This window comes from Miscanthus floridulus, chromosome 2 (assembly GCF_019320115.1).
Source record: "Miscanthus floridulus cultivar M001 chromosome 2, ASM1932011v1, whole genome shotgun sequence".
Lineage (NCBI taxonomy): Eukaryota > Viridiplantae > Streptophyta > Magnoliopsida > Poales > Poaceae > Miscanthus > Miscanthus floridulus.
In genome coordinates this window covers 132,699,263-132,722,959 of record NC_089581.1, presented here as the reverse complement: position 1 = coordinate 132,722,959, position 23,697 = coordinate 132,699,263, and the positions used below count along the sequence as shown (strand labels likewise).

General features: G+C 47.8%; 1 protein-coding gene across 1 annotated transcript; it reads left to right on the top strand.

The window, feature by feature from the left end:
• Positions 1 to 19,722: 19,722 nt before the first annotated feature.
• LOC136539720 (E3 ubiquitin-protein ligase EL5-like) lies at positions 19,723 to 21,346 on the top strand. The gene has a single exon (XM_066531697.1). The coding sequence runs from the start codon at positions 20,000 to 20,002 to the stop codon at positions 20,780 to 20,782; it is 783 nt and encodes a 260-aa protein (XP_066387794.1). The 5' UTR covers positions 19,723 to 19,999; the 3' UTR covers positions 20,783 to 21,346.
• Positions 21,347 to 23,697: the final 2,351 nt, after the last annotated feature.

Below are 23,697 nucleotides of genomic sequence, written 5' to 3'. Positions count from 1 at the left end.
TGCTTCTCATTGCCTTGCCTCTCATGGATTGCTTGAGCTTTCTTCTCAAGCTTGTTAGGACACTTAGAGGCAAAGTGTCCCATACTTCCACACTTGAAGCACTTGATGTGAGCATAGACTTTCTTCTTATTGTCATTCTTGCTCATCATCTTGGCATCTTGAATTTGCATTGGATGCCTTGCCTTTCCACCCCTTCTTGTTTTCTTCTTCTTTATCATCAAATTACCACCATCTTCATGGTTGATCTTGATTTGAACTTGGGGTGTCTTCTCTTGCTCAACTTGTGGCTTTGGTTGAGGCTTCACTTGTTGCTTCACCAATTCCTTGGTTGGGCACATTGAGGTAAGATGACCCCAAGTGCGGCACTTGAAGCACTTGACATGCCTTAGCCTCTCTTCTTCTTTCTTCAACTTGAGCTTTTCTTCATTGGGGCAACCATTTGCAAGATGTCCCACTTCATGGCACTTGAAGCACATGAAATGAGAGAGCTTCTCTTGTTCTTGCTTCTTCATCTCTGTTTCATATCTTCTCTTACCCCATCTTTTGCCCTTGATCTTGCTCTTGTTGAAGCCAATGCCACACTTGTCACCATAGTTTCTTTGAGTTTTCAACATATGCTCAAAGGTGACTTTTGAATTGTAGCACCTCTCTAACTTGTTGCTCAATTTCTTCACTTCATTTTTGAGCTCATTGTTCTCCTTCAAAAGGTTAGTCTCACAAGACATGGAAGTAGAACAAGCATCTATATGTGAAGAGCATGGCATATCTAATAAATCATCGCAAGAGGTGGATACATGCTTCTTGCCTACATCACAAGGGTTAGCAATAGTATGTGATTGATCAATTGACCCATGTGATGAGCTCTCATTATTTTTAAGTTTCTTTGTAAATATTTTAATGAGAGAAGCTTGTTTTTCTAATAATTCATCATGAGATGCAAGTAGTGTCTCATGATTCAATTTAAGCTCATCAAGTGAAGATTTATAAGTATTAAGTAATTTCTTATGTTCTTCACAAGAGTTCTTTAGAAATGAGTTTTCATTTTCTAATTTCATTGTTTTAGCTTTCTCATTTTCTAAAGACATGGTCATGCTAGCAAGTCTACTAACAAGCTCATCATATGAATCAACATGATCAACCACATTATCATTTGATACCTTAGTGTCACCTTGTGACATGAAGCAATGTGGTGTAGTGGATGGGCTTGTAGTAGCATCATCATGGTTTGAGCATGAACCATCATCACCATCAAGTGTGCATGGGGTAGCATCATCACTTGCAACACTTGTGGCATCATCATCAACCTTGTCAAGTGAACTTGTAGCGGATTGATCATCATTATCCTCACTTGACAATGAGGTGGAGCAATCTTCCACAATCACTAAATTGTGGTTATGCTCAACACACTCATGTGTCTCCTTCTTGGGCTCATCCTCCTTCTTGAATTTTCCATCATCCCATGTGGAGGAATCACCGAAGGTGTCCTTGATGGAGTCCCATATCTCATGAGCGGTCCCCTTGTAGTTTACTTGCTTCATCAAATCAAAATGTAAAGCATCCAATAGAAAACAACAAGCATTTGCACCAAGTTCATAGAGGACTCTTTGAGCTTTGGTTAGAGTTCTATGATCCAAGACATGGGAGAGACCACTAGTGACAACCCACCAAAATTTAGGCCCCTTTGCACGAAAATGATCAAGCATATGATTTTTCCAAAGTGCAAAGTTTGTGCCATCAAAAATGTGATTCTCACAATCATCTAGCCCATTAGACGCCATCCTCTCGGGTCGGTGAAGACCACAAATGAGAGACCGGGCTCTGATACCACTTGAAGAGTCGAGATGGCGACTAGAGGGGGGTGAATAGTCTTTTCTAAAACTTAATCTCGTCGGCTAACCGATACAAATGCGGAATTAAAACTATCGGTTTAGCCAAGACTATACCCCACTATATATGTTCACTAGCACCTTGCAAAGATAACAATTATGCAACTAAGGTGCTAGGCTAGCTAGAGCTCTCCTAAACAATTCTAGGAGCAAGGTCACACAAACCTATGCCACTAGTACTTTAAACAACAAGGGAGCTCCTACACATGCTAGTAAGCAAAAGCACAAAGCTAACTAAGCTCACTAGCAATGCTCAATAACAAGGCAACCAATGCCTAATTAGAGAGCGCAAATACTTAGCTACACAAACTAAGCAATGTGACTAACAAGGTTACTAAAACCAAATTAGCCACGCAAGGGAGCTACTTCTATGCTACACAAGCAAGAAGGTAATTATCAAGCTACGCAAGCTATCTAATTACAAGAGCAACAACACAAGCTTAATGTATATGAAAGTAAATGCAAGCTTGTGTAACGGGGATGCAAACCAACGGGAAGAACAAGGTTGACACGATGATTTTTCTCCCGAGGTTCACGTGTTTGCCAACACGCTAGTCCCCGTTGTGTCGACCGCTCACTTGGTGGTTCGGCGGCTAATTAGCATCACCCGCTAAGCCCGCACGTCGGGCGCCGCAAGAACCTACCCCTTGAGTGAGGGTAGCTCAATGACACGCTTTACTAAAGTTGCTCTTCGCGACTCCCGCGGGGCGAGCACAATGCCCCTCACAAGCACTTCTCCGGAGCGCCGCACAAGCTTCTTGTGCGCTTCGACGGAGACCACCACCAAGCCGTCTAGGAGGTGGCAACCTCCAAGAGTAACAAGCACCACCGGCTTGCAACTCGATCACCTAGTGCCACTCGATGCAACCTCACGATGCAATCGCACTAGAATCGCTCACTCACACAATCGAATGATCACTATCAAGTATATGTGTGATGGAGGGCTCCCAAGCACTCACAAGCATGGACACTAAGTCCCTTGAGGTGCTCCACACTAGCCATGGCCGAAGGCCACTTCTATTTATAGCCCCAAGGGCTAAACTAGCCGTTACCCCTTCACTGGGCAACGGTCGGGCCGACCGGACGCTCTGGTTGTGTTGACCGGACGCTGGACCTCAGCGTTCGATCGCTCGCAGACGACCATGTGTCCTGGTTCCAACGGTCACTTGACTTGACCGGACGCAGCAGCACTCAACTGACCGGACGCTGAACCCCCAGCATCCGGTCGTTTCTAGTAAGCTCCCGAGCATGACCGAACGCGTCCGGTTGAACACGATCGGACGCAGCCAGCGTCCGGTCACACTCCAGCGACTGCTACACTCCACGTCAGCGCGACCGGACGCAGCCTGCCAGCGTCCGGTGCATTCAGATCCAGCGTCCGGTTAGTTGACCAACGCCAGCATCTTCTCCATTCTCTTCACCCTTACTCAAGTGTGCTAACCACAAGAATTTGCATCCGGCGCAATAGAAAATAGGCATTCCATTTTCCCGAAAGCGCCGAATCCCGCCGAGCTTGTGAGGCGGGATTCGACGCTTTCGGGAAAATGGAATGCCTATTTTCTATAGCGCCGGATGCAAATTCTTGTGGTAAGCTCGGCGGGAGGGAGAGAGGGACCCAAACCCATCTCAACCCTGCAAACACCACCGCCTTTGTAAATGTGCCAACACCACCAAGTGTACACCAACATGTGTATGTGTGTTAGCATTTTTCACAATCATTTCCCAAAGGATGTTAGCCACTCAACTTGCCACGCCACTCGATCCTAGCGACAATGCAAAGTTAGATCTGAAAGGATCAAGATGCCCAAGAGGGGGGTGAATTGGGCTAATTCTAAATTTTCTTGCAATAATCAAATCCTACGGATAGCCCAATTAACCCCTTGTGCCTAGAAAAGTGTTTATATCAAACTAATGCACAACAACCTCTCAACCTAAGTTCCAAACTTACTCTAGCAAGCAATTCTTATGGAAATGAAAACAAGTATTGAATTGCTCAAAGTAAATGCTCAAAGTAAGTGCTCAAAGTAAATAGAGAGAGAGAGAGGAACGCGGCGATGTTTTGCCGAGGTATCGGAGAGTCGCCACTCCCCACTAGTCCTCGTTGGAGCACCCGCGCAAGGGTGTAGCTCCCCCTTGATCCACGCAAGGATCAAGTGCTCTCTACGGGTTGATTCTTCGACACTCCGTCGCGGCGAATCACCCAAAACCGCTCACAACTTGAGTTGGGTCACCCACAAGCTCCGCCGGGTGAACACCAAACTCCCAATCACCACCAAGCCGTCTAGGTGATGGCGATCACCAAGAGTAACAAGCACGAACTCTCACTTGACCACGCGAAGCCTAATGAGAAGATGGATGCACACTTTGCTACTCTTGATTTGCTAGTGAGGCTACTCTCTTGGATTCTCGAATCACAAACACCTCACTAGGACCTTGCTCTTCTTGGCACTCACAAACGTGTTTCTCAGCTGTTGGAATGAGCAAAAGATACTCCACTCACGAGTGGAGCTTCTATTTATAAGCCAGCTTGAAAAACAAACCGTTATGAGCTTCTGCGGGATAACCGGACGCTCCGGTCGTGATGACCGGACGCTCCGATCAGTTCAACCCGCAAAACAGTTTTCAAGTGATGACCGGACGCTGTCAGGGTCCGGTCAGTACCGACCGGATGCGTCCGGTCGCTCTTGGATGCTTACTGTAAACGACCGGACGCTGGATACACAGGGTCCGGTCACACTGACCGGACGCGTCCAGTCACTCTTTTCCAAGTCTGGACCCTTACTGGAGTCGACCGGACGCTGGCCCTCAGCGTCCGGTCACATGACCTCCCAGCGTCCGGTCATACCAGACTTGATCCCCTTGGTCAAATGAACTGACCGGACCCTGCGGCCAGCGTCCGGTCGCACCGGAGCCAGCGTCCGGTCAGTGTTTTGACCCTCCATTCACTTCCAACTTCCGAACATATGTGAATGAAGTTTGCTCCAAAAGATCTTAGGCATTCATAGGAGCTACCTAGAGCTAGTTTTAACAAGTGTGCACCACACCTAACTCACTAGACTCAACTAGGTCAAGCTACCCATTCATACCCCCCTTCATAGTACAGCCAAAGGAAAAACAAAGTCCTAAACTACTCTAAGTGTCTCTCCAACTTCAATCGACACTTAGAACTAGTTATCCTTAACCTTGTCGTCCATCCTTTGAAAACCGAAACGATTTCCATCGTAGGGGCATGACAACCTCGATTGCCCAATCGATCTCTATTACCATGACCTAACTTAATTGTCTCTGCAAAACACACATTAGTCATAGTAATATTGTATTGACATTAATCACCGAAATCCAACTAGGGGCCTAGATGCTTTCAATCTCCCCCTTTTTGGTGATTGATGACAATACCACCTCGAGTATGTTATGGAGTGAGGTTTTTGACGGGCTTGGTTCATATAAGCTTTTGTCAATAAGAACAAAAGAGTTAGTCATGCTTATATGACCCAAGCCAACACAATGTACTTAAAGAATATGAATTAAGCATGAGTACAAATAACAAAGCTCATTTGCTTCGAAGTGTAAACGCAGAAGCAAAAACAAATGAGCATGACACAGGTGATATGACATATAGATAAAGCAAAGTAGAAGTCACACATGTCAAATATCACAACCACGTAGATAGCACTATCACAAATAAATAAGAGTATGCATGAAAGTAAACACACGAATGCATAAGTAATAGTGTATCACACTAATAAAACTCCAAATGTATATAATAAGCTAATACTAGATAACTAGCTCCCCCTGAAACTCGCTCCCCCTAAGTCTACATACTCAAACCCTCTCCCCCTTTGGCGTCAAACACCAAAACCTAGGGGTCGGACGGCGGGGCTGCAGCGGACGAGTCGGGCGCTGAAGTACGTGGAGCAAGATGGAACTAGGCGCCATCATCATCTGACCCTGAGCTCTGAACTGACTGACCCTCTGAAGCAGGAAGTGTCGCTAAAGCGGTCTGGGTCTGAGCTGGTGCTGCCTGTGAAGCTGCAAGTATGTCTGTCGTAGGATCTGACGAGGCAACAGACGAGGGGAGCCTCTGAGTAGTCATGATAGCTGGAGCTGCTGTAGACGGACTGGCAGTATGCATGTGAGGCAGAGTAGGCATGCCGGTCAACTCACTGAAAGATGCTCCAAGACTCCTGGAGACTGACGACTCAGGCACGAATAGTGAGGACGTCTGCTCTGGTGAGAAACCCGTGTGATAAGGAGTGAACTGCGGGGCTACACCAGGTGAAGCTAACCACTGGGACACCTGTACAGGAGGTGACAGAAACTGAGCTGGAGGCTGTCCCTGACTCTGAAGCCCGATAGGCTATACTGCTGGAGTCATCGAAGTGGTAGGAGGCTGTGCAAGCTGGGGCGAAGTCTGTGGCAGTGGGATCCCAATGGCTGTCACTACATGCTGCATGAATCCCATGAGCTGCTGCTGCATAAGTAACTACTAGTGCTGACGGAGCTGCTGCTGCCGCTGAAACTCGTCCTGACGAGCCTGAAACTGTGCGAAATTTGTAGCTGTCTCCTATGCCTGTCGTGTCTGTTCTTGCTGCATCCGCTCAAGAATAGCAATGAGAGCGGGGTCTGTCTGTGGAGCAGGTGGAGCAGAGCTAGAGCTACCTACCTCTGCATCGTGTCTGCGTGGAGGCATCTGAGGTATAGGCTGGTAGTCATCGTCGGAGCTATCACTGTACTCACTCACCTCCTGCTGTGCCTCTAGCTCCGCCTCCTCAGTGGCTGCAATCCCTCTGATGATCTCGTCCTACTGAGCTGCGGACTCTGGCACGTCGGGACAACGGCTAGGCTGTCTGGGTGCCGGAGGAGTGGCGTGTCTGATCCTCTGTGACAGGTTGTAAGCTGGGAACTCCATAGTGGCACCTGTATACTCATCCATCATGCCAGGGGGCTTATCAATCACAACTCTGCGGATGAGAAACGTGATCCAGTGAGCATAGGGAAGCTGCCTGCGACCCTTGAATCCCTCAGCTATAGTATCCTCCATCTCTGAAAGAAGGAGGTCCCAGATGTCAAACACTGTCATCTGCATAATGGCATTGAGAAGCCAGAGCTGTAAGCGAGTCAGGCCCTCCCTGTATCCCAACCTAGGAAGCAATGTCCTCCTGATGATGGCCTCTAGTATCCTCGCTGTAGGAGTCAAGTCACTAGGGTTCCTGCTCGACCCCTCACCAAACAGCTCCTTGAAGCAATGGCGCACTAAGTCTGTAGGGGGCACCAACCCTCCATGAGGACGCCTGGGAGGCTCCTGATGTCCATAGCAAACCTCATGCATCCTTACAGGCTGCTCCTGTAGTCTCAGTATCTCTCTGGCCCTGCTACTCGTCACTCTATAGTCTTTGCCGTTGAAAGCAAAGTGAATGAATCTGTGATGAGGATCGATGTAGAGCGAGGCATAAAACTGATGAACCCAAGAAGGTACATATATCCCTGTCCGTCCAATCACATCTGACAGTCCTGGCAAATATGACAAGTATTGCCGAATGCCCTCTCCGGCTGCTACCACAATGGACTCTATCGGACAGACCCTCTATGATCTGAACACTGCCCCACTGTTTAGATATGCATTGTAGAAATCCTCCTGCAGTGGCGTGTAGAACCCCTCAGCTGCTCTCTCATCCCTCCTCGGAGGAAACCAGACCTCAAACTCAACAAACCGCAGCTGCTGAACCTACCTGGCTGTAGCGGCCCTCAAGTCGAGGTGAACCACTAGAGGCGGACCCTGTGGTCTGGGCGGAGGGCGTGAACCCCTGCGTTGTGTAGCTGGCCTCGGTGGAACTGCAGCACTGGTACGACTCGAGCGGCGTAGCTGAGGTGCCGGCTCGGTCTCCTGACTCTCCTGAGTCTCCTGGGCTGGCTGAGGCTCTGCTGGTGGAGGCTGCTGCTGTACTGACGGACCCTCCTCAATGGCAACCCGTCGTCCTACAAGCGTGGCAGTCCCAGCTGGACTACCGTGACGACGCTGAACCTCCTCAATCGCAGCTCTGACTGCGGGTGAAACTGGCTGATCTGCAATGACAACTCCGCTGCGGGTGCCACCTCTCTCGGCACGCTCTGCGGCCTCTGCAACAGCTGCTGCTCTAGCTGTCTCTGCGTCGGGGTACTTCCGCTTCTTGGATGTTACTTGCTTGGTTGATTTGCCCTTGGATCTGGCTGGCTGACGAGGCGGGGGCCTCCGATCATCATCACCTGGGCCACCACCAACATTCTTGGTGCAAGCCATCTGAGCTGACAAGATGGTGAACTGCCACTGATGGAGATCAACTGTCAATACTGCCGCTTTCAAGGCTTGGCCTCGATCCTTACTCGCGAGCTTAGCTCCGAGTTGACTGCCAACTGCCAGTTGAACCACAACGGAACTGACTCGCTGCACGATAGAATAGATGGATATACAAATAAATACCATATGTCTAATAGATACGAAACCCTAGCAGAGAAAGCAATGTAGATGCGAAATTGAATCGAATGGCTTTCTACCTGACAAACAGCGAACCGAGAAGAGATAAGATGTCACGCGGGGGATCCTCGGAACCGGGCTAGGGTTAGGTCAAACGCCCTGAATGCAATTGGAAATCAGTGCATTTAGAATTAATCTAGATCACAATTGGAGATCAAGATTGAAATGCAGAACTCGCCTTACCAACCAATGGGAGGATAGGGCAAGAGCACTTGGCGTGAAGACGGGCAGCCTGGCAACGGTGGAGCGGCGAACTTTGGTGCGAGGTGGCCGGCGCGGTGCTGTAGAGTCGAGCTGGCCCATTGGCTCGGCTGCGAAGGCACGACGGCGCGGCTAGGCAGGCGCACGGAGGCGCGGGCGCAAGCTGACCGGAGCAGGTGGCGCACGGCTAGGCTGCGGCGGCACGTGGCTGGCAAGGGGGCCGAGCGCGGTGGCGCAAAGGATGGCGGCGACTTCGGCAAGGCAGCGGCGGCGTGGCTAGGTGGCTTGGGCTAGGGCACGGCGGCAGCTCGGGCTAAGGTCAAGGAAGAAAAGAAGATCCGGATATATAACCCCCAAAACGCGACAGAAAAGGAAATGGGAAAAGAGTCCTTAAGACGCGCGAGATCCACTGACCGGACGCTCCGGTGGTAGCGACCGGATGCTACCACCCAGCGTCCGGTCGATTCCAGAGAGGTCCAAAACCTCTGGAATCGGGACCGGACACGTCCGGTGGTCCATGACCGGACGCAGGTAGGGTCCGGTCAGTACAATTTGATCTTCCTCCAATCGACCGGACGCTGAACCCTTTCTGACCGGACGCACAGACGCAGCATCCGGACACTCCTTCAACAGCAGTTCACCTCCTGTGAACTGACCGGACGCTGGACAGCAGCGTCCGGTGCAGCGTCCGGTGCACCTTTTCCAGCAAATCTTCAAACTTCCTTCGCGCTGCCTGTTCCCAATCAAGTCCCAACTTAAATAAGATCCAAATAAACACCAATTGGGACTGATGTGAGTGACCTCTCTCAAACCCTCATATTTTTCAAAGTATTTTGCCTTAGGCTATAATTCTTTTTAAGAAAATAAGCAACAAGAGGGCAAATGGAACACAACGACAAAACAACAATCATGCATATGTAATGCTTGTAAGTAAATCTAGTTGCTTGTCAAGTTTGATCCAAGGTTAAGCTTCTTCACACGCTTTTCGGCGGTTATCTTAACCATGTTAGACAAGCCCTATATGCATTTCCACAAATTAAACATGTTGTATATTACAATGAATGCAAGGGACAACACAAGCTCAATTTTTTGTAAAGTTACTAAAATCAAGTACATTGAGCTCATTCCGCAATCTATAAAATGTAGCTTCATCTAGCGGTTTAGTGAAGATATCTGCTAATTGATCTTCGGATCTTACATCTTCTAGTGATATATCATTTTTAGCCACATGATCTCTTAGAAAGTGATGGCGGATATCTATATGCTTGGTGCGAGAGTGTTGAACCAGATTATTTGCAAGTTTCACCGCACTTTCATTGTCACACAAAAGAGGTACTTTCTCTAGAACTACTCCATAGTCTAGTAAAGTTTGTTTCATGTATAATATTTGTGCACAACAAGCACCCACGGCAATGTATTCCGCTTCGGCGGTGGACAAAGCCACACTATTTTGTTTCTTGGAGGACCAAGACACAAGTGATCTACCAAGCAAATGGCACCCTCCGGATGTGCTCTTTCTATCAACTTTGCATCCGGAGTAATCCGAATCGGAATAGCCAATTAATTCAAATAAAGCTCCTTTGGGATACCAAAGGCCAATGCTTGGAGTGTGCTTAAGATACCTAAGGATTCTTTTTACGGCAATTAAATGTGTTTCCTTAGGACTAGCTTGAAACCTAGCACACATACACACACTAAACATGATGTCGGGCCTAGATGCGGTTAAATATAACAAGCTACCAATCATAGAATGGTAGAGAGTTTGATCAACCGAGTTACCTCCCTCATCTAGGTCGAGATGTCCATTGGTAGGCATTGGGGTCTTGATTGGCTTACATTCATCCATCTTGAATCTCTTGAGAAGGTCTTTTGTGTATTTCTCTTGAGAGATGAAGATGCCTTCTTTCATTTGCTTGACTTGAAAACCAAGAAAGAATGTAAGCTCACCAATCATTGACATCTCGAACTCCTTAGACATCAATTCACCAAATTCTTTGCATGAGTCTTCATTTGATGATCCAAAGATAATATCATCAACATATACTTGACAAATGAAGATATGCCCATCAAGCTTCTTGGTGAATAGTGTGGTGTCGACCTTCCCAATGGTGAAGCCCTTCTCAATAAGAAAATCCCGAAGGCGCTCATACCAAGCTCTTGGGGCTTGCTTAAGCCCATATAGTGCCTTGGACAACCTATAAACATGATTAGGATATCTAGGGTCTTCAAACCCGGGAGGTTGATCAACATAGACTAGTTCATTAATAAAGCCATTTAAGAATGCACTTTTCACATCCATTTGATATAGTTTCATTTCATGATGTGATGCATATGCAAGAAGGATACGGATGGCTTCTAATCTTGCAACCGGTGCAAAGGTTTCTCCAAAGTCCAAACCTTCAACTTGAGAGAACCCCTTTGCCACTAGTCTTGCCTTGTTCCTCACAACAACACCTTGATCATCTTGCTTGTTGCGGAACACCCACTTTGTTCCAATCACTCTTGCACCTTTTGGTCGCTCTTCAAGATTCCATACTTCATTGCGAGTGAAGTTGTTCAACTCTTCATGCATGGCATTGATCCAATCTGGATCTTTTAGAGCTTCTTCTACCTTGGTAGGCTCATAGCAAGAGACAAAAGAGTGATGAGCAATAAATGAGGTAAGTTTTTGAGATCTAGTCATCACCCCCTTTGTTGGACTCCCTATGATGAGATCTTGTGGATGATCTTGTAGGAGAGGTGTATTTCTTCTATTGACCACTTGAGGAGGAGGTTGTGGAGCATCAACATCTTGTGCTTGTACCACCATTTGCTCATGGGAGATGTGAGTATCTTCATTTTCTACTCTCCCAACTTTATCACCATCTTGTGGTACATTTGATGAAGAGGGTTGGTTAATGACTTGTACATCATCTTCATCATCTTTTGGCTTGATGTCTCCCACCGGAATATTCTTCATAGCCTCCCTCAATGGTTCATCACCTACATCATCAAGATTCTCATGTGCTCTTTGGGAGCCGTTAGATTCATCAAATTCCACATCATATGTTTCTTCAACCAAGCCGGTGGCATGATTAAATACTCTATATGCTTTGGACTTCGATGAGTAACCAACAAGAAAACCTATATCACAACGCCTTTGAAACTTCCCTAGGTGTTGCCGCTTCTTGTAGATGTAGCACTTGCAACCAAACACCCTAAAGAAGGAGACGTCCGGCTTCTTCCCATTGAGCAACTCATATGGTGTCTTGACAAGGAACTTTTGAAGAAATAGGCGGTTGGATGCATAACATGCGGTGTTGATTGCTTCCACCCATAGAGCTTCGGGGGTGTTGTACTCATCTAGCATTGTCCTTGCAAGAGTGATTAAAGTCCGGTTCTTCCTCTCAACTACACCATTTTGTTGAGGAGTATAGGTTGCGGAGACTTCATGTTTGATTCCAACTTCATCACAATAAGCTTCTATGTTTGTGTTGTCAAACTCTTTGCCATTGTCACTTCTTATCTTCTTGAGCTTCACTTCAAATTCATTTTGTGCTCTCTTGGCAAACTTTTTGAAATAAGATGCAACTTCGGATTTATCATGAAGGAAGAACACCCATGTATATCTTGAATAGTCATCCACAATCACAAGACAATAGAGATTTTCTCCCAAACTCTTGTATGTTGTTGGTCCGAATAAATCCATGTGTAGGAGTTCTAGCACTCTTGTGGTTGACATGAAAGCTTTGGTTGGATGAGTGTTTGCAACTTGCTTGCCGGCTTGACATGCACTACAAAGCTTGTCCTTCTCAAACTTCACATCCTTCAACCCTCTCACCAAATCATTCTTCATAAGCTTCTTGAGTGAGCTCATCCCAACATGAGCAAGCCTTCTATGCCATAGCCACCCAAGTGTTGTTTTGGTGAATAGGCAAGTCTTCAAGTTTACATCTTCGGAGGTGAAGTCAACTAGATATAAGTTGTTGTATCTAAATCCATTGAATATCACTTGATTGTCATCTACCTTAGATACAACCACCTCCTTCTCGGTGAACAAGCATTGGAAGCCAAGATCACACAATTGACCAACGGATAGCAAGTTGAAACTCAATGAAGCAACATAGAGCATATTTGAGATGGAATGATCATTTGATATTGCCACTTTGCCCAATCCTTTGACCTTGCCCTTTGAATTATCTCCAAATGTTATTTTCTCTTGTCCATCTACCTCTTTATCTAGTGAGGTGAACATACAAGGATCACCGGTCATATGTTGTGTGCAACCACTATCAATAACCCAATGACTTCCACCGGTCTTGTAGTTCACCTACACACAAGAGATTCAAGCTTTAGGGATCCAAGCTTGTTGAGGGCCCTTCACCTTCTCAACAAGTGACTTAGCCACCCAAATTTTCTTAGGCCTACTCTTGTTGGGGGGACCTAAGAACATGACTTTCATCTTTCCACTCGAATCTTTTCTAAGCATGTAGTGAGCATTGAAAGCAAAGGGTCTAGCATGCTTGGGCAAGGGTTTTGGTGGTGGAGTTTGACACTCATGAGCAAAATGGCCTTCTTGTCCACATTCAAAACATCTCTTTGGCTTTGGCTTTGGCTTTGATTGTTGGTGTTGAGCTTGAGCCTTCTTCTTCTCTACACTTGCCATATATCCAATGCCACTTCTATCCATCTTCATGACGGTATTCATGAGTAGCTCACTTTGGAGATGCTTGCCTCTAGCAAACTTGCTCAATCCCACCTTGAGATGCTCTTTCTCCATCTTGAGCTTCTTGTTCTCTTCCTTGAGAATATCATTGTTCTTCTCTTCCTTGAGTTTCTTGATTTCTTCTTTTAATTTCTCATTCTCAAGGATCACCTCTTTGTCATGATCAAGAGTTTCTAGCACAATGGTGTTGTGACTTTTCATCTCTTCAAGATCTTTCATGAGCTTCTCATTGTTACTCTTGAGCTTGACATACTCATTATAGTCATTGCATTCAACCACTTGCTTGCCCTTGCTACTAGATCCATGCTCAATGCTTTCATCAATTAAGTCATCACATGAGGTAGCTATGTCAATCTTAACAACATGGTTAGTAGCATCATGTGGCTCATTTGGTAAGAATTCTTGTGCAATAATAAGGGTATCATAATTGATCTTTAGAGTTGCATATTCATCTTTTAGCTTATTGTGACTAGTGATAAGCTCATTGTGTACCCACTCAAGTTTATCATTTTTATCTTTAAGCTCTTTCTTAGAAGATTTGAGCTCCTTGAGTTTGGATGATATAGAATCATTTGTTTCCTTGAGCTCATCATTAGCCTTTTCTAATGTATCACACTTAGCTAAGAGTGAATCACTTTTAGCATCAAGCTTTTCATTTGTAGCTCTACTCTTTCTAATGATCTTAGTATATTTTCTAAGTATTTTGACAAGATCATCATAAGTAGGTGAGTCATCATCATTACTATCACTATCATCACTAGCATGTTCATCATCACTACTATCACCACTCTTAGTTCCCTTGCGTTCACCTTTGGCCATAAGGCATAGGTGTGTAGAGGATGATGGCGATGGTGGTGGTGAAGATGCAAGATCAATAGCAATGGCGGCCACCTTTTCATCGTCACTATCATCATCGGATGATCCACTTGATGAATCAATGTCCGTGAGCCAATCACCGACAATATAGGCCTTGCCACTCTTCTTCTTCTTGTAGAACTCCCTCTTTTTGCCATCTCTCTTCTTGTATGGCTTGTTCTTCTTCTTTTCATCTTCATCACTTGAATCATCTTTCTTGCCCTTGTTCTTGAACTTGTCTTTCTTGGGCTTTGTGCATTGATGAGCTAGATGACCAAGTTTGCCACAATTGTAGCAATCCATCTCGGAGATTGGCTTTCTTCTTGAGCTAGTGAAGAACTTCTTCTTTTTGCCATCAAACTTGATGCCACTCTTGTTTAGCCTTTTTAGCATCTTGGTGGTCTTTTTCACCATGAGGGCAAGGCTTTCTTCATCATCTTCATCACTTGAGCTCTCATACTCAAGTCTTGCTTTGCCCTTGTCTTGGCTAGCTTTGAATGCTAAGTCTTTCTCTTTCTTCTTTGTAGAGGATGAGCCATCTTGTGGTGTGATGTGCATGTACATCTCATGAGCATTGATCTTTCCCAAGATTTGTGTCGGTGTAGCGGCGGAAAGATCACCTTGATGTAGCACGGTCACAATGTGCCCATATTTGTCAATGGGGAGGACACTCAAGATTTTTCTCACAACGTCGGATGGTGACATTTGAGTGAGTCCAAGCCCATTGACTTCCTCTACAAGAACATTTAATCGAGAATACATCTCATTAGCACTTTCTTTGGGAAACATCTCAAAAGAATTTAGCTTTTTAATCACAAGATGATAGTGTTCCTCACGCTCACTCTTGGTTCCCTCATGGAGCGCACAAACATCCGACCATAGTGCATGGGCGTCTTTGTGGTTCCTTACACGATTGAACACATCTTTGCAAAGGCCTCTAAAGATGGTGTTGCGAGCCTTTGCATTCCATTTTTCATAATTTACTTCATCGCCTTGAAGTTGTGCGGCATTCCTAGGTGCGGGGAACCCTTGAGAGGCGGCTCTAAGAATTCCAACATCTAGAGCTTCTAAGTAAGCCTCCATGCGGATTTTCCAATATGGAAAATCATCTCCCTCAAAGATAGAAGGAGGACCATCCCTATGAGACATCTTGCTCTAAGCGATTAAGCTTAAAAACGTGAGCACGAGGCTTTGATACCAATTGAAAGGATCAAGATGCCCAAGAGGGGGGGTGAATTGGGCTAATTCTAAATTTTCTTGCAATAATCAAATCCTACGGATAGCCCAATTAACCCCTTGTGCCTAGAAAAGTGTTTATATCAAACTAATGCACAACAACCTCTCAACCTAAGTTCCAAACTTACTCTAGCAAGCAATTCTTATGGAAATGAAAACAAGTATTGAATTGCTCAAAGTAAATGCTCAAAGTAAGTGCTCAAAGTAAATAGAGAGAGAGAGGAACACGGCGATGTTTTGCCGAGGTATCGGAGAGTCGCCACTCCCCACTAGTCCTCATTGGAGCACCCGCGCAAGGGTGTAGCTCCCCCTTGATCCGCGTAAGGATCAAGTGCTCTCTACGGGTTGATTCTTCGACACTCCGTCGCGGCGAATCACCCAAAACCGCTCACAACTTGAGTTGGGTCACCCACAAGCTCCGCCGGGTGAACACCAAACTCCCAATCACCACCAAGCCGTCTAGGTGATGGCGATCACCAAGAGTAACAAGCACGAACTCTCACTTGACCACACGAAGCCTAATGAGAAGATGGATGCACACTTTGCTACTCTTGATTTGCTAGTGAGGCTACTCTCTTGGATTCTCGAATCACAAACACCTCACTAGGACCTTGCTCTTCTTGGCACTCACAAACGTGTTTCTCAACTGTTGGAATGAGCAAAAGATACTCCACTCACGAGTGCAGCTTCTATTTATAAGCCAGCCTGAAAAACGAACCGTTATGAGCTTCTGCGGGATGACCGGACGCTCCGGTCGTGATGACCGGACGCTCCGGTCAGTTCAACCCGCGAAACAGTTTTCAAGTGATGACCGGACGCTGTCAGGGTCCGGTCAATACCGACCGGACGCGTCCGGTCGCTCTTGGATGCTTACTGTAAATGACCGGACGCTGGATACACAGGGTCCGGTCACACTGACCGGACGCGTCCGGTCACTCTTTTCCAAGTCTGGACCCTTACTGGAGTCGACCGGACGCTGGCCCTCAGTGTCCGGTCACATGACCTCCCAGCATCCGGTCATACCAGACTTGATCCCCTTGGTCAAATGAACTGACCGGACCCTGCGGCCAGCGTCCGGTCGCACCGGAGCCAGCGTCCGGTCAGTGTTTTGACCCTCCATTCACTTCCAACTTCCGAACATATGTGAATGAAGTTTGCTCCAAAAGATCTTAGGCATTCATAGGAGCTACCTAGAGCTAGTTTTAACAAGTGTGCACCACACCTAACTCACTAGACTCAACTAGGTCAAGCTACCCGTTCATACCCCCCTTCATAGTACGGCCAAAGGAAAAACAAAGTCCTAAACTACTCTAAGTGTCTCTCCAACTTCAATCGACACTTAGAACTAGTTATCCTTAACCTTGTCGTCCATCCTTTGAAAACCGAAACGATTTCCATCGTAGGGGCATGACAACCTCGATTGCCTAATCGATCTCTATTACCATGACCTAACTTAATTGTCTCTGCAAAACACACGTTAGTCATAGTAATCTTGTATTGACATTAATCACCGAAATCCAACTAGGGGCCTAGATGCTTTCAAGATCACTCGAGTGGCACTAGATGACCAATATGCAAACAAGTTTGCCCCTCTTGATAGTACGGCCATCTATCCTAAACCCGGTCATAAAGTTCTCTACACACCTATGACCGGTGAAATGAAATGCCCTAGGTTATACCTTTGCCTTGCGCATTCCATTCCATCTCCTCCAATGTTGATGCAACACATGCACCAACACGATCAACAATGATATAATCCACTTTATATCATCACATGATCATATTGGTTCATCAATCTTGACTCTACTTGCTCTTCGCCGTTGCCATCGTCCATCGGTGCCAAGTCTTGCTCAAGCTTCACCGCCACGCGGTCCATCACTCCAAAGCCTTCGACTTGCCCTTCACGCTTGCAACCGGTCCATCAAGCCAAGTCTTGTCTTCATCTTCTCCACCTTGATCACATGACTCAATGTCATGTCTCATGTGCATTTAAGCTCCTTCATCGTCACATGTGTGAGCTTTGCAATATCTCCAAACCATTTTCACCTCCATGGCATATGTTGCTCACACACATGTACCTGTGGACTAATCACCTATGTATCTCACATAAACACAATTAGTCCACCTAAGTTGTCACTCAATTACCAAAACCAAACAAGGACCTTTCAGCAGTGGGTTCAGCATGGAGCTGAGGTGCGCACGCTTGCGTGCGGTGGCTGGGCGATGGTAGAAGGTGGTGGCCGAGCTCGGGCTCACGCAAGACAACGCTACGGGGCGTTTCATCGGCTCTAGGCAGTAGGCGGGCCGGCGCAGATGATGACGGGGAAAAAGCCACTAGGTGCGAGGAGGAGGAGCGCTTGCGAGGGCCAACGATGGACAGGCAGGAGGCGGGCATGGTGCTGCGGCCGCACAGGAGAGGCAGCGGTCTAGAGCGGACCGGGGGCTAGCATGCGCTCGCATGGGGGAGGGCCGACACCGGTGGGCGTGAGGCGTGGCGACTGCGGTGGTGCGGCGTGCCAGGGCAAGGGCGTGGACGCCAAGGTGCCGAGCGTAGTGGTAGGCGAGGAAAAGAAAAAGGGCCTACTGCTGCTTGAATGCTCGGTGGTGCTGTAAGGAGCGCACACTGCTGGGCTACTGGTGCTGTAAAGCACCTGCTCGACTGGCCACTCAACTTAAAACTTCGGACGCGACGCAAGCGAGGGAGAGAAGACAGGGGCATAGGCAAACAGAGAAAAGAAAGGGCAAACGATGACTCGACAACGCAGCGCGACGCAAATAAATTGGATGACTGACTCCGAGCGGGGGACGCACCACGTTGCCTAGCGATCAGGACGACAATGAGGTACCTTGTCACCCTAGAAGCCGAGACCGACGGCCACTAAGTGACGACTGCGAAGCGGCACGGATGTACAATGGGGTAGATGGATCAAGAGGCGAGGAATGCGCCACGATCACCAACGGCGACGTCACAGCGGCGACAAGACCCTGCGCGTAGCCCACGTCCCGACGTGGCCAACCAGCATGAGATTAGGACGCGGTAGCGGCAGCGGGACAGCCCGTCGAGAAGCGGCATCGGCAGTGCGGCCACAGAGGCGAGACTGGCAACGAGGCCAGGGCGCAGCAAGGCAGCGACGAGGCTAGGCATGCACACAGGCGTCCATGAGTATGTTGTATACGTGCGCAGCGTGCGTGTGTGTTGCCGTAATTTTTAACATGCCTAAACCGAATTAATTTCAACAACTACGCATTTCATACACTAGTCCATACGTCATACTAACTCGTAGAAACAAAACATCTGGGAACTAATTAACCCGTTGTTCAATATAATTCGCCAAAATTAACACTTTTAAACATAAGTTAAATTTTAAAATCCAAGAAAATCATTTCGGTAATTTTTCTTATGCCTAAATCTCGGTGCTAAGCAAGCTCGTAACACTAGAGGTGTTACAAGGGCGGCCTCGCTCGTCGGCGTTGGTGCCAGGCTACGGCGCAGCGGACGCGCAGGGCGAACTCTGGCCAGGCCACCGCGCGACAGATGGGTCAGGGTGGGGCGACACATCGGGCGAGAGGCGAGAGCGAGGGAGTAGAGAGAGAAAGAAGGGGTGGGGACCGGCAACAAATGTGGGGCATGTGGTGTCAATTTGGTCCCTTTAGTCCTAATAAGTCTCACCCAAGGGACTTATGTATTTTAGTCTCTAGTCCCTATTTTAATCTCTGGTGTTTGGTTCAGAGAAACTAAAATTTAGTCTATAGTCCCTCGTCTCATTAAAACAAACAGGGCCTAAGTACGGTGCATGTCTGATTTCAAACAAATTAGAATACAAAGTGTTTCCATGGTTCGCTATTTTCTCATGTGCCCGTGGTAGGAGCTAGAGAAGATTGTTTATGCACGATGCCCGAGTCTTACCTCAAAATGAATTTAAATGCATGACATTGTTACCCATTACCCATATCAGTTAAAACAACACACATCCAGTCACACTACGATATTATCAATCCCAAGACGAGGATGTGTAAAGTCGTTCAAGTAATCACTTGTACCAAACTGTATGTCCTATTGGAAAGCACAAACGTGTTTACTGGTACAAACAAAATAAAAACTAATATTAATTCTTTAAAAATATATACAATCTTATATATGGACTTAATCAGATATAAAATTATTAATTTGGGATAAATGTAAAGGTTACTTCTTTTTTGACCGAGGCAGCACTGCTAAAATTATTAATCTGTGAGCCAGTGACCGCTAGTCGGCCTGCCACACTGCCAGCGTCGCTGTTCTCCTCCACTTCTCCCCCCGTCCCTCCAAACCCACCTCCACCTGCAATCCAAATCACACACGCTCCTCCTTCCCCATCCCAATCACTTCGTATATATACACGCCAGAACCCTCTCCGACTCCACCCAATTCCCCCACTAGCTAGCTAGCTAGTAGCCACTCCCAATCTCAGAGCGCGCCGCCGCCGGCCTCCACCGCGGCCAAGAACCGAACCCAGCATAGAGCCAAGCCAGTCTTAGCCAGCCAAGAAAGCTGGGGAACAGCCTGCTTCCTGGGAGGAGGAGGAGGAAGACAAGGAGAAAAGGGGATCTGGAGCCGACGCCCCGATGCCGGTGACGGGCACCTCCGTGGCAGCGGCGGCGACGATGCTGGCGGCGGCGGCGGCCATCTTCATCACCTTCGTCATCAGCTTCTACCTCTTCCTCTGCGCCAAGCGCTACCGCGGCACCGCCGCCACCATCGGCGGCGGCGATCTCCACGACAGGGGCCGGGCCCGCTTCGTGTTCGCGGGCGCGGGGTGCCACGGCAGCGGCGGCGGCATGGACGAGGCCGCCATCGCGGCGCTGCCGAGGAAGGAGGTGGGCGCCGGGGACCCGCCCGCGGACTGCGCAGTGTGCATCGCCGAGGTGGGCCCCGGGGAGGCGGCCCGCGTGCTCCCCCGGTGCGGCCACGCCTTCCACGTGGAGTGCGTCGACATGTGGCTGCGGTCCTACTCCACCTGCCCGCTGTGCCGCTGCGCGGTCGCCGAGGAGGAGGACGACGCCAAGCCCGTGCCGCCGCGGGCGGCGCCCGAGGCGGACCCGGAGTCGCCCAACTTCCCCACCAACGTCCTCTTCTTCGGCTCCCAGGACGCCGTCAGCACCCGGGGCGCCGCCGCGCCGGCACCAGCGGCACCGCCGCCCGTGTCGCTGCCGCAGGCGGTCCCAGGGCCCATCGCCGGAGTCGCGGCGGTCGTGGAGGCGGCCAGAGTAGCCGCCCTACGGCGGCTGCTGGGCTGCAGCGGCGCCACGCCCACGCCGCCGCCGGCGCAGCAGAACCAAGACCGCGACTTGGAGTCCGGGCTCGGCGGCGGCGAGACCAGCGGGTCGCCGCCAGTGAAGCCGCAGTAGAACGCAACTCGAATCTTGGCTCCGTTCCTCCTCTCCTCGTTGAGCCATTTGATTTGAGGCAACACGGGGAGAGGATGGAAGCAAGTGTACAGTGATCTGGTGATCTGTAATCAACAACTACATACCACTGCTAGTAGAGGGAGTACTTGTTAGTGATCTGTAAACGAAGATTGATGGATACATTTCGGTGTGGATTACGCATCTCCCTGTTCTCTTTCTAACATAACATGGCCCGGTGAGATATTGATATGAGTAGGGAGTAAAAAATGGATAGAAGTGTCCTCAACGCTTGCCCTGGCATTTCGCTGTCGAGAGCTTCACTGTTGCCACATGCGCTCGCCCTGCCCTGCGGCTACGGATGGCAGATTCGATTGCTGTTAATGACGAGACAAATATCTGAGTGGCAAATGGCAATGCAAAGCAACACCCCATGTTGTGCAGTTACCAGCTGCCGCTGTCCTGAGTTTCCTGACTGCAGACGCCGGTGCTGCGATATCTCTAGAGCCACCCGGTTCAGAAGCTAAGAGGCTCGTTCGCTGGACTGAAACTTAGCTAAAATTGACTAAAAACACTGCTTCGACTAAATTGTTATGAGAGAAAAATACTGTTCCGACTGAAAAAATAAGCCGAATAAGCCGAATATAGGGTAAGTCGAACAAACCTTCTAACGGTCTGGCGGTACAGCAAAAACCTGAGGCCAAAGCCACGAAGGATGTAAACTCGGCCATTCGAGATAAAAGCAAAGACCCTCTTCAAACATTCAGTCTGCCTTGTCTCTCACGCGTGCAAGACATCCACGAGGTTTCCGCTGCGGCCAAGCCTTCCTGCCTCGGTCCTTGCAAGCACCGGAACAGGGAGAGCAGGCCTCCGAAACCAAGTGTGTTCACCTGCTCGGGTGAAGGGCGGCTATCAGGTTTTCGAAGAGTGACTGCGCGACTGCTCGATCCTTCGACAACCTCATCTTCTTCTCGGCGTTTGTGGCATCGGTGGGAGATGGGCACTGCAACCTTTCTATACTGACTCCAACAAGCGCTATGTCGACTAGCGCAACCTGCTCTAGTGTCGCTGGGTATGTTCTAATTCATCCCCTATCTTCATTGATTAAAATCATGATCATTAGTGTCATCTACATGTTTAGATCACTTAGATCACACGTACACATATATGAAGCCACAAATCTATTCTTAATATTTTCTAGATTAAATTAATATTAAAATTGTCTAAATTTCTAACACCGTGAGCGTGACAATAGAATCTTTGTTTTTTCTCATTCACCCCTGAATCTTCCTTTGAATTCTTTGTAGAACGTGTACGTTCCAAAACAAGCTTCAGAGGGGTGTGTGTATATATATACTACTGGGTACGGCGTCACATGGCAAACCTGAGCAGTTCGACGTTGGATTTGGAACAGGCAGTATACTAGGATGCTGGGCTCACTGAGCGCGTGTTTAGTTCTCACCCTAAATTTCTAAAAAGTGCTATAGTAGTCATTACATCGAATCTTGTGATACGTGTATGGAGTATTAAATATAGATGAAAAAAACTAATTGCACAGTTTAGTTGGAAATTGCGAGACGAATATTTTGAGCCTAATTAATCTATGATTGAATACTATTTGTCAAATAAAAATGAAAGTGCTACCGTAGCCAAATTTCCGACTTTCACCAAGCTAACACCCCCTGACTGAGCGGTAGTTGGGCAAACAGCAAAACGTGTCGAAAAACACGTGGACGCTGACGCCGCTGCGGATAGGCTCGCGTCCCGTTCCAAATTCGTATCGGCCCGCCGAGTCATCGTCCCCATCGCCTCTCCTCCATAATCATAATCATAATAATCGTAATCACACGCAAGGCTACAAACCACGTCGGCGTCGTCGAATTATAGTGCTCTGGCCCCTGCCTTCCCTGTCCCTAGCCCATGGCCTACATGCCGCCGGCAACCTGGCCCATTGCCTCGCCATCGCCTCGCCCAACAGTTTCTTCACGCCGGCCGGCCGGCCGGACCTGTTCGTCACGGCGGCGCCTTTCCTTCCAGACAGAGCCAGGTATGGATGTATGTATGCCCGTGAACCGCTTTCTCAATCTCCTTGCTACTATCTCGTCACGAGACTGAGATTTTTACAGGAACCGGACTCGGTCAAATCAAATGTGATATATTCATCGGTAAATATCTCAAAAAGGGTCCCCTCTTTGATTTCCACCAAACCTATGATTGTCTTATAGGGTCCGTTCGCTCGTTGGTTTCTGGGCTGATAAGCCTGGCCGATGCAGGTTCATTGTGAGAGAAAAACATTATTAGCTGACTGATAAGCCCTGACTGAATCCAACAAGCGAACAGACTCAGAGACCTGTTTACCTCACATGGCTCCTGTTTGACCACACCAAGCAAATATCAGTAACATTTCGGGGGCGCAGAGAATATATAAATAAATAAAAAAGAACAAAAGCATCGTAGTGGTACGATAGACATGATTTTTGCAAAACAAAACATAGGAGTATTGCTTTTGTCCACATAATCTATCATCCCATGCTCCTGCGTGACCGATAAGTTTAAGGGACATTAAGTGGCACAATTTAAGTTTAAGAAAGGAAAATAAGTGGGGCAATTTCATTGACAAAATTTGAGGCTCAAAACTAATCAAAATTCTCATATTTAGTTTAAAAAAAAAATCTCATATTTAACCTCTTTCGTCGGCTCATGTTCTAATACAGCTTAGGCTCTATTGGGATCTATGGGCTAAATTTAGCCTAGTCTAAAGATTAGCCCTCAGAACAAATGGGCTAAAGTTTATCCCATAGAGCTGTTTGGATCCAGGGCTAAAGATTAGCCATGTACCCTACCATAACCCATTGCCCCTAATTAATATACATGCACAACCATGCATAGGGACGGGTGGGGATAATATGCGTCTTTTA